At 35.4% G+C, this 17,123-nt stretch overlaps 1 protein-coding gene across 2 annotated transcripts in view; it reads right to left on the reverse strand.

Moving 5' to 3' along the window:
• The window catches only part of arhgef17 (Rho guanine nucleotide exchange factor (GEF) 17), an 87,417-nt gene that overhangs the window by 12,927 nt on the left and 57,367 nt on the right, over window positions 1-17,123 (reverse strand). The window contains exons 3-10 of one of the 2 annotated variants that reach the window (XM_084124281.1): window positions 11,237-11,314; window positions 8,376-8,558; window positions 4,969-5,085; window positions 3,956-4,048; window positions 2,829-3,005; window positions 1,272-1,322; window positions 1,070-1,179; window positions 150-235 (exon numbers count right to left, since the gene is read on the reverse strand). In XM_084124281.1, the coding sequence (XP_083980407.1) occupies window positions 150-235; window positions 1,070-1,179; window positions 1,272-1,322; window positions 2,829-3,005; window positions 3,956-4,048; window positions 4,969-5,085; window positions 8,376-8,558; window positions 11,237-11,314 (895 nt within the window). Of the gene's footprint in view, window positions 1-149; window positions 236-1,069; window positions 1,180-1,271; window positions 1,323-2,819; window positions 3,006-3,955; window positions 4,049-4,968; window positions 5,086-8,375; window positions 8,559-11,236; window positions 11,315-17,123 lie in introns of both variants that reach the window. The other variant, XM_084124280.1, reaches the window with a different exon arrangement.

Here is a 17,123-nt window from a genome sequence, read left to right on the forward strand (position 1 = left end):
GAAAGTAGCCTAACAAAAGGGGCAAAATAATGAATGTATGAATGAATGAATTTCCATTTTAAGAGCATGTAAAAAAAAGAAAAAAAAGAGCAAAAACCCAAACATGGTAAACATCGTGTCATACTGATTGTGTGTGATAATAACGCTACCTTTAACCACCTCCACATCTTCTATGGGCAGTTTCCACAGGAACTTATATTTACTCGAGGTGTCAATGACACTAGCAGCGGAATATCTGAAAGAGTGGCAGAGAGATGATAATCATCAGTCGAGGATATTTAAAGATCTAGTCTTGCATCTGAAAGGTTGGTGATTCAAATGCCACAAGGGTTAATCATGAAAGATCCCCACTGAAACATTTACAAGACACTTCATTATTTACGTCCATTATTATTACAATGTTATGTTCTTTGAGACATGAGGTAAGATGCTTTGCTGATTCTGCTGTGCGCATCATGTGTTTTGGAGGAGAAGTGGCTTTAGAGGGCTTATGTTTTCAAAGCTAACTTGCTATTGCTAGCTTCTTCGCAACTACCTTTAAATTATTCCCGCAAACACACACACAAAAAAAGGACGATGCCGTTATGGTAAGGGACGTGACCTCTCCCAAACACGCTCAAAGTGGTTGACCAATCACACAACACACTGGTCCAGTCAACTAATTAGAGCACACTATGCTTTTCAGAAGGAGTTCATAGAGACATGAACTAAACAGAGTGTTACTGACAGACTGGGTTCTGCAACAATGTCAAATATGTTAAATATAATGTGTTTTTTGAACATTCAAGCATGAAAACCCATTCTTGTAAACCCAAAAAACAAAATTAACATAATAGGTCCCCTTTAAAGCATCTGCTAAATGAGATATGTTACAGACTATATCGGTGCTGTTTTCCTGACCGTCCACTAGGGTGCAGTGTTATTCGGAGATAAACTGCATTGGCTTTGGACTGCAGAGCAGAAGTGCTCAGGGGACTCTGGGGTTTCTAAACCAAACATCAGTTTTCCCAGGACCTCCTCACATCTATGGACTATTAAAAGAAAGCTGCAAATGAGCATCAGAACTCACAAACTCATGGAGCTCCTGCGAAGAGATCCAGACTTCCTCTTCAGCGTGGTGCAGATGAGCAGATCACTGAACAGAAAGAGAGATCGGTCCTTCTTACCGCCCACCGTTTTCTACAGTAAAGAGAAGCACAGGAGTTTAGAAAGCTCATCATTATGGTAAAAAATGTTCTTATTTCTTGTATGAAGAGCTTATCTGTGCTCACCGATTCCACCACCATCTCTTGTCTCAGGAACTTCCTCTGCGGATTAAGGATCTGACAGGAAAAAAAACATTATTACGTACCACCAAAGGGCAAACATACTTCTTGAAGCTTATTTCCGCCACAGAATAAAAAAATAAAAAAGCTAATTGTGACTTTTTCTCTCACAATTCAGACTTTTTTCTATAATTGTGAGTTTATATCTTGGAATTCTAACTTTATGTCCCAGAATTTTGAGATATAAACTCGCAATTCTGAATTTAATTTTCAGAATTGTGAGATATAAAGGCACAATTGAGATAAAGTTGCAATTCTAAGAAATAAATAAAGTCAGCTCACAACACAATTGATATTTTTCTCGCAATTGCAAGTTTATATATCACAATTCTGAGAAAACAATGTCAGAATCGCAATATATAAACCTGGCAATTCTGACGTTTTTTCGTAGAATTGTGATATACACTACCGGTCAAAAGTTTTGGATCGGTAAGATTTTTAATGTTTTTAAAAGAAGTCTCTTCTGCTCACCCAAGGCTGCATTTATTTGATTAAAAATACAAAATAAATAAATAAAATGTAATATTGTGAAATATGTGAATGATGTGAATATAGTAAAGTGTAATTTGTTCCTGTGATCAAAGCTGAATTTCCAGCATCATTACTCCAGTCTTCAGTGTCACATGATCCTTCAGAAATCATTCTAATATGATGGTTTGATGATTTGGGGTCAGTAAGAATTTTTATTTTATTTTTGGGGGAAAGAAATAAAAGAAATCAATACTTTTATTCATCAAGGATGAATTAAATTGATCAAAAGTGACAGCAAAGACATGTATAATGTTACAAAAGACTATATTTCAAATAAATGCTGTTCCTTTGAAGTTTCTATTCATCAAAGAATCATGACAAAAAAAAATTACATAACTGTTTCCAACACTGATAATGATAATACATGTTTTTGAGCATCAAATCATCAAATTAGAATGATTTCTGAAGGATCGTGTGACACTGAAGACTGGAGTAATGATGCTGAAAATTCAGCTTTGATCACAGGAACAAATTACATTTCAAAATATATTCACATAGAAAACAGTTATTTTAAAATGTCATAATATTCAAGAATATTACTGTTTTTTTTTTTTGTTGTTATATTTTTTATCAAATAAATGCAGCCTTGCATTGTATATTACAATGTATGTGCAATGTATAAATGCAGTGTATATTAAAAAAAGGTCACAATCATTTATTTTTGTATTCTGTGGCGAAAAAAGCTTTCATATAAACTAGCCGTCAAACTACTGTAATCAATCGCACATATTTAGTCAACGTGAAATAGCGTTTGCAAGCAAAAATGTAAGGTCGACTAGTTCAAGCAACAATTAACTAGTGGATTAGGTAAGGGGAGGCAAGTTTATTTTTTACAGCCTCTTTCATGCGCATTTCATACATACTGGGCATGAAATATGGATAATTTACATAACAGGGATTTAAAAAAGAATCATTAAAGATGCATAAATAAAAATAAGAATAAAAAGTAAGGCTGATTTATACGTCTCTCACATGCTCCACGCCCTCAATGTGCGCTTCGATCTCCTGCATGACACGCGTCTCTTTCTCCAGCTCCTCCGCGCTCCGTCTGCCCTTGTTGATCCTCTCGGCCAGTCGCTTGATGTTCTTCTGGGCTTCCAGCAGAAACAGGTAGTCCGGGTGATCCTCGGGAGTGTGTTTCAGAAGATCCTGAAGCCCACAAACAGAATGTGTCATTTAAAACCTAAACTACCAAAACAACAGGAAACGTAACTAAAAATAAAATACACATGAAATGCATGGATGACGTTTCAGTCCTAGATATTGATAACGGTTACACTTTATTTTACAGTACGTGTGCTTACAGTGTAATTACAGTGTAGTTACCCAAGAAAGTACTGGTAATATAAGGTAACGACATGGTTTGGTTTAGGTGTCGGTTCAGGGATAGTACCTAGTTATAACCCAGTTATTGTAATTGCTATAATAAGTACCTAGTATGTACATGCGGAAAAGGACTGTAAAATAGCATTGAATGTTAGCATTTTTGTCCTTAAGATTAACAGTAAAGATGGGTAAATAAATATGACGTAGCTAAGCTGTAAGCACACACAAACATACCTGATGTCAGGGCTGAATGATTTGGGAAAACTGCAAAGTTTTTGATTAAAATTGTGATAGTGATTAAAAATGCAATTTTTGTTTGCTGTGCTTGTTTGAAAAACTGCACAATTTGGCCATAAAAACAAATCCTTTTATTGCCATTTATCAATTTGACTATAAAATAACAATAATAACGTTTATTATTAAATATTAATTTAATTTCTTAACTTAATTTCTAAATTAAACCATTGAGCTTTTATTTTGGTGGAAATCTGCCAAATTTAGGTTTAGAAATGCTTCTCATTAACATATTTGCTGAAATGGATAGTGCATGTTGTATTCCCAAATAAACGTTTTGAAGTAAGAAGATGCATTTACTGCAAACCAAGGCCCTTCGATAATGTACTAGACACATTGTAATTTCGATTTTATTTCAATTCATCGTTCAGCCCTACCTAATGTGTTCTAAACAAGCAACAATACATGAAAAGAAAACTTCTAAATAAAAACTAACAGACACAAAATGGTCAAAATAAAAAGGGGATGGTTAGTGTCACCTTAACTAGCAGCTCGTATCGTGGGATCCGCTGCACTGGCTTTATCATCAGATCACCCAGAGCTTGTTTCTCCTTATTCTCACGCATGCTTTGCTGAGGAGGAAAGAGATAGAATAACAGAGAAATGGAACACAAACAAAAAGTTTAGAAGTACTACCATACTTTATCTTGATTTCAACTTCATGTGTACAGTTTATCCAACCATGCTTTACTAGATAACTTCGTTTAGGTTCAGTTTGCAGAGTAACCATTAGAGGGCAGTAATCTTCGAACAGCTGAGTTCAAAAACACCTCAAACATGTTATGATTCAACTGATAAAGATAAATATGCATTTGAAACTAGGGAATTTACATCATTTTTTTTAACCCAGTTAAATGTATTATTGTTAACTAAAACTATTTAAAATATTTTTTATTAATTAAAATGAGGCTGAAATATAAATAAATATAAATATTAGATGGAAAAAAACTTACACTTCAAAACTTAAAAATTAGAAATGTTTTCAAGGCAACTAACTGAAATAAATATTTTTAAGCACTAAAATTATTAAAACTAAAACTTAAAAAAAAAATGGAAATGAAAAAATATATATAAAAAAATAAAAAGCTATTTCAAAACATTCATAAATATAATAGCATAGAAATAATACTAAAATAACACTGGTTTACCCTCATCTCCAGTTAAAGACATTAAAAGTCCAACACAAATACAGAAAATGAAACCTTTCTTTCTCTGTTTTAACAGGTCATAGTTTGCACAATGACAAAATCCATATATTTAAAGTTTAGCTGTGCCAAATGGCCATATAATGTCCAAGAGCTGCCAAACAGCCTCTTGAGGGGATAATTGTAGTGTAGAATTATTTTTACACACACACACACACACACACACACACACACACACACACACACACACACACACACACACACACACACACACACACACACACACACACACACACACACGCACACGCACGCACACACACACACACACACACAAAGCCGTAATGTACCTCTAGAAACTTTAGGAAAGCTGGCTTGGCTTCCTTTGCAATTCTCACTGCGTCTTTGGCGTTCATGAAGTTGTCGATGTATGCTGAATAAATATTGGCGAGGATCTCTTTGGAAAACTGAGGAGAAAGTGGAATCATTATTGATCAACACTGTACTGTGCACCTTTAAATACATCACCCCTAGCCTGCTAATCATTGCTTGACACACAGCATTAAAACCATATTTTAAAAAAACAACAACAACAAAAAAACAGTATAGTGCTTTTTGATACGCTTGTTACTAAAATGACTTCCTATCTGATAGTGAGGACAACTCTGAGTAGTTATCTTTGTGGATGGATGGTGTGTGTGGACAGACAGTCCTCAAATAAATCTCCTTAGCTTGTCGCGAGGAAAGACAGCTCACTGGCAGCGTGTGACTTCTGTAATGTTTAACTCTAAAGCCACAGGAGGACAATTTACACCCACCATAAACAGAGGTCCTGTTTTACGAGCCCTGAAGAACACGCTGACATTATCTGCACAGTGTCTGTTCCATAGAGGCTTTCATTTTCACACTTTGATTTTTTTTTTTTTTACATAAATAAAAACTATTTCAAACTTTATGTACAGCCAACTGATGCTCGGGTTTCCTTGAGTCTGGTTTGCAGTTTTACTGAACATTAAAGTGCACATGAATATAATAATGTAATTAAATCATTTGATATTTTCGTTTATCAAATAAGGTGCATGACCTTTAGTTTCATGTTTTGTTTTTGTTCTTGACTTTCGCATGGGACTTGGGTTGTATGATATCTAATAAAACTAATAAAACAAGATAATGGCCCATTCTTATAGCGCAAATAGTTACCGTCACAATGCTAGGTTGTTGTGGGTGACTCTTAGCATGTTGCTATGGTTACAAAGGAGTTCTGATTTGTTTTTTAAGCTTTTTTTCCACAGACTTTTTTTCTTTGTAAAGTTATGATGCATCTTAAGCTTGATATTGAAGAATTTTTTTTAAGTTCCTATGAAGAAAATGAATGAGAACCTTAAAAAACATGAGCTTAAAGGCATGAGCTTAGGAGACAGACCAGGCTTAAGCCTAGTCCCAGACTAAAATGCAAGTTTGAGCTGATTTAACTCAAAGCAACATGCACTGGTATATCTTAAAATATGTCAGTACCATTGTTTTGTCTCAAGATGCACAGCAGTAATGTTTTTATGTTTATAAAAGCTACTTAAATGTCCTAATTTATCTAAGCCCTGTCTGAGACAACCATTTACACCAGGCCTGAGACTTACATGCACAGGGTTCAGTACAGCCCTAAAGCCTTAAAAATCCCACAAAACAGAATTGTGGTGTCTAAACTATCTGAGATTGTCAGTTTGCGACTAATTTAGTCAGAGCCCATATAAATCCTGCATTTGATGTGCGAACGTGAATCTGACAGGAATGTCTAAACAACGTGTACCTAGCAGTCGTGAGGCGGTATTTCTCCAAACCGGGGCAGAGGGTCAGACAGATTAAAGCCCCACACTGAGACACTTAGCATTCCTACAGAGAGAACAGACCTTCACCTTATTCTGAACAAACGTTAGGCTGCATCCCAATTAGCATAATTACACAATGCACTAAAAGTGGTGGGAAAGTACAGTAAACTACAGTTCCAAAGTTGGGGTTGGTAAGATTTTTTATGTTTTTGAAAGAAGTCTCTTATGCTCACCAAGGCAAATATAAATAGTACTTTTTGTGAATTTTAAATCACAAATCGAAATTTTAACCAGAAAAATCTGACCAATTCCTGTTTCAGGAATGGCACAAAAGTGTCTGTGTTTAGATCAGTGTGCTCAATAATGTGCTTTTTTGTCATATATATATTGATAATGTTGTATAGTAAATAAAATTCAAACAATAAAAAAACATTCTTTCACGTAGTTCCCTCACAGTCCCATTCACCTGATAGGGCCATTAGTGGAAAGGGTCATTTTCTTTCCAGGTGTGAAATGCATAAATATTCATGATCATTCACGCCTCCTCACAGTATGACATTTCTAACACAAAACATGTCTTACAAATGACAATGTCTTACATGTCTTTTAAATCAGTCAATCAATATACTGTTTTATGTGAATGAGTGGGCAGGATGATTTTCACATCGTTTCGAAGCAAAAATTCTAGGCTACAGTTCAGTTCTCAAAACTCTTGCAAAAAGATATTCAGGATGGGTTTTATGGCCTCAAAAGAATCATTTATTTGAAATAGAAATCTTTTGTAATTGTATAAATGTCTTTACTGTCACATTTGATCAATTGAATGCATCCTTGCTGAATAAAATTATTAATTTCTTTCAAAATAACATGAAAAAAACTTTCAGAGATGGCACTTAGGATGAGACGAAGACCTAGCAGCAGGAGAAATTGTGTGTGTGTGTGTGTATATGTGTCTGAGAGACAGAACGGCACCAGCATCACGACAGCATAGACCCTAAGTAAGACCGGTGGGTTGAGACAATATGGCAACCATGTCAACTAATAAGCCTACAACCTGCACGTCATCCCTTTAGTATGGAAAACAAACACCTGCTAGATGTCAACACTTCTGTCAGTACCTTCTGAGAGCAGACGACCGGGACTGAGTGGCTCCAGCCTGGTGTTCACACACTCTCTGAGCGGATCACTGGCTAACTGAACCTTATGTGTTAGTAACGCTAATGTGAGAGGCCAATCACAGAAGATGAAGGAAATCATCAAAATAAGACATGCTGTTAATGTGAATGTTAATCTTTTGACTATAGCCAAATTTACCAATTTGTTCATAAGCTATTTCTGAACCAGAGAAAAAAAACTAAATTTGACAGGTCTAAACGGCAGTAAAATTACATGGGACGTTTAAGCAAACAATGTTATAAACCAAAAAAATAAATAAAAAATCCTTGGCTGCACACTTCTACTAGTCACTTAAAGTATGCATTTCACTGGGCGTTTAACTGGTAAAGTGAACTCTGGAGAACATGCAGACATCATATTTCAATATCAGTCTTTTTGTGCTTTAATATTCACAGAGGTCATATCATCATTTGATTAAGTTCACGACCCTACTTTTCATTTATTCATCCAAATTTTGCCAAATTCATCGCGGAAACCATAGGGCCCCTATATTAGCATTCAATTATTTATCAATACAATTTAATTCAGGGAACACTCATTCTAATTCTGCATACTACTTGGGACAGATAGTATGTAAATCGGGACACAGCATTAGTCATCCTCATACACAGATCTATATTACAAAAATCCGTCTAAAAATGTTTACCATTATAATAATTTCTGGTGTAGTATTTTCAACATAATCTACTTTGATTTGGGACGCTATTCTCACATACAATACGGTGCAAATAGTAATAAAACTGTGATTAGGTTCTCACCGATTGAATGAGCACATGTCCGATAGTCTGTTTGTCATGCCACTGGTTGACACAGTCCAGCACCTGCTCCAGGAACTGCTCATGATGTTCTAGAATCTCAGGGATCTGGTAAAACATCTCGTCTACCAGGGACGGGTCACAGAGCGGGGAGTTCTCCGGGTGCTTGAGGGGCTTCATGTAGCCCTGAGACCACAACAACAGAGAGAAACCAACAGGAAATCAACAGTTTTATCTACATGGAACAATTTTTACTTTTTAGTACTGAATAAAATGCAATCCAATTTCCATCACAGTGCATTACGGCATTAATCGCTGAATTTAAAAATGCTGTCTAGTTAAAACCACTAAACTGTGTTAACGTGTTTGACATACTTAGACCATGAACTGGATATGCAATAATAAATATAAAAGAATGCAATTATAATGAATATGCATGAATAAATATAAAGGAATATGCAAAAATAATGAATATGCATAAATAAATATGAAGGTATATGCATCAAAAATGATAAAGGAATATACAATGACAGAATGAATGCATGTTTTTGTGTCTGCATGTGGTGGTCTGGGACAGACTTTGATTATAGGAAATGCCTGACTCCCCCTTTGGGATGTAAACTGTGTCATATGAAATGCAGATAAACATTCTGCTCCTCTGTCTTTACTGTAACAAAACAAGGATTTTTTAAAACCAAACTTGTATCTCATTTATTTATTCATTTGAATTAGTCAACATTAATTGTCATTTGCAACCCATTTTACTTCCATAAAATTATGTATTAATGGGTAACAGAACATTAAAAAAGATAGAAATATGTATAGATTTTTCTTTATTCTTAGTGCACATAATCTTCTGTTTATTTCACTTTTACCTCCATGTATCATTTGTATATTTATTTACATCATCTTTGTCAGAATTTTTTTATATCATAAAATAATAAAAATTTAATATTCAGACTACAATTATAATTATAACCTAAATGACAATGAAATAATACCAGAAATGTGTAAGTAGGGTCCAATTTGACTTTTAAAAAACTTACCAATTTGGTTGGGGATCGAAAATTCCAATTTTGGAATCGGACACTTAAGGTCAGGAATCGGACCATAAAATTAAACCTTCGATTCATGCGTGTGCATTTTAATGTGATTGCAAACCATTTTCAAGAGCAAGAAAACGCGAAAGAGAACTCAATTCGGCACTCGTGCGGCACGCTGCTTTCTTTGCGCACACAGCCGCCTCTCATTTAGTGCGCGATACTGAAGTGAGTTATTGTACATGTCTTCTTGTGCTTAAACGCACAAATACACACAAAACTATGTCAAAATATTCTCGTAAACACAGTCAGTTTTGTCTTAAGTGAACATAAACAGTTGAGATAGAAAATGCATGTGTAACAGTATATTGGATCCTGCATGAGCCCTTAAAGCGACAGCAGCCTAATAAACCTGTAATTAACGTTAATTAAAGAACAAAAGAAAAATAAAATCACTCACTGATCTTGACTGAATAACTTTTGTAACTTTAATAAGGAATAATCAAAGTTTTATTTATAAAAAGAACACTATGCAGTGTTATTTTACATTTGATTACAATTTCTGTACCTGAACTTTCTTCAGTTGTATTTTTTTTTTTTTTGTGCTATTGCTAATTTGTTTATTTGTTCTTATTTTATTTCTGTTTACTTGTCTTTAAAATGCTTTTACCTTACTGGAATCGATAAGCAGAATTGGAATTGGAAAAAAAATACCTAACCAAAACCAAATATCCCTTACATAAACATACAAAAAAAGGACTGTTGTGTTACCATGGTACAGTGATGTATAAGATGGTAACATCATATACTATGGTATTCACATCGTACTTCAAAAATACCTTGGAATTACCAATTCCAAAAAAGCATGTTAATACGATAGTACGTCTCCAAAAAAACCCCATACCAACACAGAGTGTTTGTCTCAGGTCAGATGTTTTGACTAGCGCACATCTGGCCAGAGCTCTTTCAGCACCTCAAACGCCCTAAAACGTGCCCGGAGACACGCTGTTGCCGTGATAAACCGCTCTCATCTGTCATCCGTCCATCATGCACCTCTCCACACCTTTCTCTAGATCTCCCCATCAACACTTTAAGGTGATAAACTTGTGCTTGTGCGTCTCTCTCATTGTTTGCTCAGCCAACCACGGCTGACCCGCTGCACACCGTTTACACGTAATGATGTTGACTGGAACGCAATCATTTACCCACAAAGATAAACCGTTTCCTTTAACACAGAATGAGAGCATAAATGCTGGTGAGAATTGCTCAGTAATGGGGGCCATTTTGGAGGTGCGTTGCCCGCTGCTCGCTCACCTTGTTGCCAGGGCAACGGATGCAGCTGCTGGAATAGGTTGTTATGAGTCAGGAGAGATTGGAAAAGATGATGATTTGTTTCTCTCTTTTGCTTATTATACTCAGTATGCAGCTTCCGCTCTCGTTCTTACAGTAACATCATGTTTCGGTTGTTCTGTTCTGATTTACTCAAGGTCTGCAAACGATTTATGATATTAAGAATAATATTAAAAGGTTGATGTATAAAAACAAATAGCAAACCCTTTATGATACAGTGCTTTTTTCATTTTTATGATAAATGTTATGCAACATACTTGGTTTGGCCATTACGTTTGATGTGTTGATTATGTATGTGCATTTACTCTCCACAAAAACTGTCCCCAGTAGTGAGTTAAAATGATAAACCTTCCTTTGAATATGTCCTAATTTGTAAAAAAAACAGCCTGTAGTCATTATTATTAGTTTAATAAGACTAATAGGAGTCTATGTTATTCATTTAGACAGCTACATGAATGTGTGTGCGTTTCATACCTGTGTGAGTGTGCGAAGAGCGTCAACGTAAGATTGTTCTGTGTCCAGTAAAGTCATCATCACATGTCTTCTCATATCCTGTAGAGAGAAATATGTCAATTACGTCACATAAAACACATTTACATATTACAAACAATAATTTTGAAATACATTTTTAATCAAATAAATATAAACAAAGGCAAATAAATACAAATTAAGATAAATAAATAAATATCTACGACAAATACATATTGTATAGACACAATCCTGGAGACTCAAGTACAGGCCTACACAAAACTTCAACGCCCTTAAAAACAATAGTAACCACAGTTTTGACCAAAATACTACAATTAGTCCATTTATTAGAGGTGTTTGCCACTTTTCAAAGTTACTTTTTAAAACCTCTAACATTTAAAGTATCAAAAACTTTGCATTGCATGAAAGATTCCTCAAATCACGTGTCTTGATAAGGAGAGATCTGCTGTTACTTTAGGCTACGTACGTTCAGACTGTCAGCTAAAATCCGATTTTTTGTGAATATCCGATTAGAATCCGATCATAGCAGGTGCAAGTATGAAAGTCAAAAAAGAAAATCATCAAATGAGATTTTACACATCCGTTTTGAGCTACTTACATATGTGGTTTGAAATCCTGTTTAAATAGCATTTCTGGAAATCTGTTTCAGTCTGACCGCTCTAATCGGATTTTGCGTGATTTATGTCACTTTCTCACGCCACGTAAAACGTAAACATGTCAGACGCTGTTTTAGGAAACATGCTGAAAGTCGTCGCAGAAACAAGGCTGTTGTTGCAAAGTGCCGGACGAGCAGAAAAAGACAATATAACTGAGACATGTTTTAAGATCGGCGGAGACGACAGAACAGAAGACGTAGTAGTTCCAGTGTGGCGGCTACATATTGTCATGTTGTAAATAGGCCTAGAAACCACAGAAATGCAGATATTCCAGAAAATAAAAGAGCGCCACGGGACACGCAAATCAGATCTGAACAGCTGTGATAGGCCTACACTGTGTGGACAGTGATTCATTTAGAGATTCCAGTCAGATACACAAATAATCGGATTTGGACTGACAGTGTGAACATCGCCCAAGAGAACAAAATATCAGATCAACTATTTTCACTTGGGGTAGAACAAACTACCTAGCAACCACCCAGAACACCCTAGTTAGCACATAGCAACCTGGTAAAAACACTATCAGAACACTTAAGCAACCTCTTAGAAACACCCTGGTAACCATTCACAGCACTGTAATGGTGCTTTTACTCAGTATTTACTCACATTTTCTTAAGGAACATAAACATCTAATACTCATTATGATTTCACAGCAGTCAAGAATGCATTATGGTATTTCGGTGGTGTAAAGGAAACAATTTATAATGAAGTGCTCAAAATAACAAGAGTTTCCTGTTTACTAGTCTGTGTCAGCCACTGAGCCAAATATGTGTATGTTTCCATCTCTGAGAAGATAACCTTCACTAACCCTGTGAATCAGTCCTGACCGACACTACACAACAAACACATCTGAGTGAGAGAGAAAAACTGATAATGGACAGGGTGTGCTGTTCTTTCATGGTTAAGTTTGTTAGCCAGCATCCGGAGTCCTGCGTTACAGATCTGTTCTGAAATGCCTAGCTCAAACACGCAGTGTGACATGGATGTAATTGGAAAAGGAAGTCACGTGCAGCGAATGCCGCACAAAGTCACGTATACCATGAAGCGGGCTGAAGGAGAACGAATGTTTTAGGATTCCTCCAAATAGTCAAACTTTGTTTTAAACTGGTTCCTGGGAACACAGACTCCATCTGTTTACAGAAGCACTCTTACAAGTTCAGAAGAGTTTATTTCTGAAAGAATGTCAGTAACATCCCACAAAAAGGTCATTACAAAAATCAATCCCAAAAATGTGTTTGTTCATTCTGAATGAAATAACATGCAAGAGACAAAAGATGTGCACAGGAGAGAAGATGGAGTTGTGCTCAAAAGTTTACACACCCTTTGCAGAATCTGCTAAATGTTTTTTTTTTTTTTTAGTGCTGTCAAATTGATTAATTGCGATTAATCGCATCTAACATAAGAGTTTGTGTTTACATAATATATACACAGACACATAAATACAATATATATAACTTTAATCATATATTTATATATACATATTTGTACACATATTATGAAAACACAAACTCTTATGGTAGATGCGATTAATCACGATTAATCGATTTGACAGCACTTTTTTTTTTTTTTTTTACAAAGTAAGAGGGATCATAAAAATGGCATGATATTTTTTATTTAGCACTTTCCCAAATAAGCTGTTTCACATAACAGATGTTTACAAAATAATGAATTTAGTGTGAAAAGATGGATCTCAAAATCATACAGTCACTACTGTGGAAATGGTTCAAACTTGCAGAAGATGCTGGAAAACTGTGCAGGATCTGGAGGATTTTTCTGAAGAACATTGACTCAGGACAAACAAGGGACTCGTGAACAACCACCACAAAACACACAGTATTAATACTGTATTAATAAGTATTAATAATCTAAACTAAAATCATTTATTTATATGGCTTACAAGGTGTTACAGAAAGAAAGAAAAAAAGAAAGAAACATGTGTGCTTGTATGTCAGATTTATGCTCATGCCATCCAGTTCATTTTTCTCTCATATAGAGCAGCCGGTTTGACAGACACTAACCAGCATGCTGTCTTGGTCGACACGTCCGGCTCTAAACTGCGCTAAACAAACCTGCTGACCTGCTGTTTAGTTCCTCAAGCAGGCCGACACAGAATCTAGTTACCTTTCCCCTCAAGACAAATCAAACTGCCACACGCAGGGCGAGCACATGGACAGGGAGATCGGTATACGCTGCAAGGTATTTTAAGAGATTATTGAGCCTTTGCCTGAACTTGGTCCTAAATAAAAATTGGTAATAAAAACGCATTTAAACTGCATTTAGACCGAAAATGCTCTCTGGAGTCTCATCAGGGGGCCAGAAATGTGCCCAGCAGCTCCAACAGCATGTGTGGCAGCCGTTAAAGACGTCCCAAAAGAGTATTTCTGAAATGCCCTGATGAGAAAGACACGGCGTGACATTCAGTCACATGCACAGGAATGCACAGAGGATTTTGGAAAGGTTACTCTATTAAAACTAATATTGAGATGAAAAAAGCTAAACATATACTATAAATGAGACTAAAATATGAATAAAAACATTTACAATCGAACCCATGAACTTGCCTTTGCAAGTACCATCCTGTTACTGTTTACAAACTACACAAACTAAACTTACAGAATTAAACTGGTGATTCACTGTAAAAAATAAATAAATATTTTCATGATTTCATCACAACTTTTTTTTTTCTTTTGTCAAGTAAACTTAATAATTAATGTGGTTCAGATAACATAATATTTTGAGTTTATTTTGATTCAATCTCCAATGTATTAACTTAATTTTTTTATTTCAATTAACTAAATCAGCTAACTTACTTTTTGAAGTTAAACAAACATTATTTTTTACAGAGTTGTACATAAATGTAAATGAAATAAAACCATTTGATGGAAATCAAAACTAACTAGATCTACACTAAAAATGAAAAACACAAAACAAAAAGACAAAAAGTTTTGGTGAAAGTTTTGGCAAATTAGAGTTTGAAATCTTATGAAATCTTCTTTCAGTAGAACTACATGCATATGCTACAATAATCTCATGAACAGACAAAAAGACCATTAAACATTTTATTTATGCCTCAAATAATCTTAATGTGATTACACTGGTCACAACAGTAACAGACACACGGTTTTTAACTGCACGAATCTAATTCATTTAAACATCAACAAAACCCGGACATTCTTGCCATTTGGCTTACATAATGTCAAAAGGTGCCTTGTGCACCCGTCCCATAGCTGTTCTCCTGATGCATTATAGGGCAGCTTTATTATAATAAAATCACATTATGAATCCAGGAACATCCAAATGCATTTCTTGGAAAGACCAGGTCGCGCAGAGCAGGAGAACATGAAGCTCACTGGGGCAAAAAAAAAAAAAAAAACTCTAATAAGCAAATGTCCATGGCAGCTCATGTGTGGGACATGTTGTGCTGCATAAACATGAGATGGAGTAAAAAACACAAAAGCAATGACCACATTTCAAGAGCCAAGAAAATGAACATATTTCAAGATTAGGGTCACTAATGTGTATTAGGGTCACATTCACATTATTGAAACTTTACTATGGATTCATATTTTTTTGCTACTATCCATGCATTTTACGCTTTGAGAGACCATCAAATCATTATAAAAAATGTTCATGTTTTCTAATCTCAACAGAGTTTTGTTCTTCACTCACTGAAATTGAAACGGAATAATCAGGGAACTGAGTGAAATACTTCAGACTGCATGCTAAAGAGAATAAACACCAATCCAATTGTAAAACTTCACTGGGTTAGTTAAGATCGTTCAACGTGTTGGTTTTGACGGACATTTTATACACAAACTACATTTTCTGAGTCTCGCATCAATGATTTTAATATTTTCATTTTTTATTTCATTAGGCCTATTTTATTTTCTGGACTGTTCTTTTTTCATAATTTTGGCAATAGATGAACTATTAAATGAGTGATCTTGAGATGAGTCCCTGAAGTCGTCCAATTTGACTCATATGCTTATATATATATTATAAATGTGATTTTTAAAACATGTAGCTTGATCATCATCTTCTCAGCTGTTTAAAAGATTAAGGCAATTATCAAAGTTTGATAAAATGTTTAATTTTCAAATAAAATGTGATTTGTTTTATATAATTACCCCTTAACAGATTCACAATAAAAATAAAACACAAACTAAACTAAACTAAAAACTAAACCACTTGCACACACACTGATAAACACACACATCCAATCAAAATAAGAATTTCCTGTTTACTGTGTGACCGCTCACTACACCAAAAATGTTTATGGAAGTAAACTAAACCACGAAAAAACCCTTAAACTTTATTCCAAGTAGAATGGTGACTAATCAACTACACCAGAACTGACTTAGGGCTTTTTTAAAAATCATTTATTCACGGACAGCAGTCTGACTTGACAGAGTATTTACAGTAATTTTACATGAATGAAAGCAAGGCAGTGTGAGATATTCAAACCTGTTTTGCCCACATGAGCACCACGGCTGTGCTGGAGTAAATGTTCTAACCATTAGGCCACTGCTTCAGTATAGTATTCAATTTAAACCTCCCCAAAATGCTCTACAGATCTGAAAACATCCATCCATTTTATCTAAATAGAAATACCCATGTGTGACTTTGATTTACACTCATCAAGGTAATGAGATCATAGTGCAGAGGTAAACGGCTGTTTGAGGTTCTGGCTGTAGCGTTTGATTGGTTTTTATTAGCAGAGTGTGTTTGAGTTATTTGAAGATCTCATTTCCTTCTAAAGCTCGCTCTGCTAGAGGCCTGAGATATAACGTGCACTGTAGTTAAACATGCTATTTCTGCCAACCGTCGTGGCATTCGATAAAAAAGAACACAGTTTACCGCATCTCGAGTAGAGCAGGTGGAATCTGTCATTTGATCCCCCATCGCCAATCAAATCAACCTCCCTTTGATCTGATCAAAAACGCTTACCGGTCGCTAGTCACAACGAGAAAATTCTGCACGGTTAATCATGAAAGAAGGGCGGAGAACGTTCAAGCGTTACATGGGAATTTGTCTGCTGGATGCAGTTCAAGCAGGTGCTGTAGGTGTTCTGGTCAGCTTGCTACAGGTACAGGTGCTGTGGCATACTAGTTAAAGCATAGCTAGTAATCAAAGCTTGCTGATTTTATTTGGTACATGAGGTATAATCATTGTGCCCTTTAGGATAGGGTTAAAGCATCTGCTCTATTGACTACTTA

Source organism: Abramis brama (genome assembly GCF_963993115.1).
Source record: "Abramis brama genome assembly, chromosome: 9".
NCBI lineage: Eukaryota > Metazoa > Chordata > Actinopteri > Cypriniformes > Leuciscidae > Abramis > Abramis brama.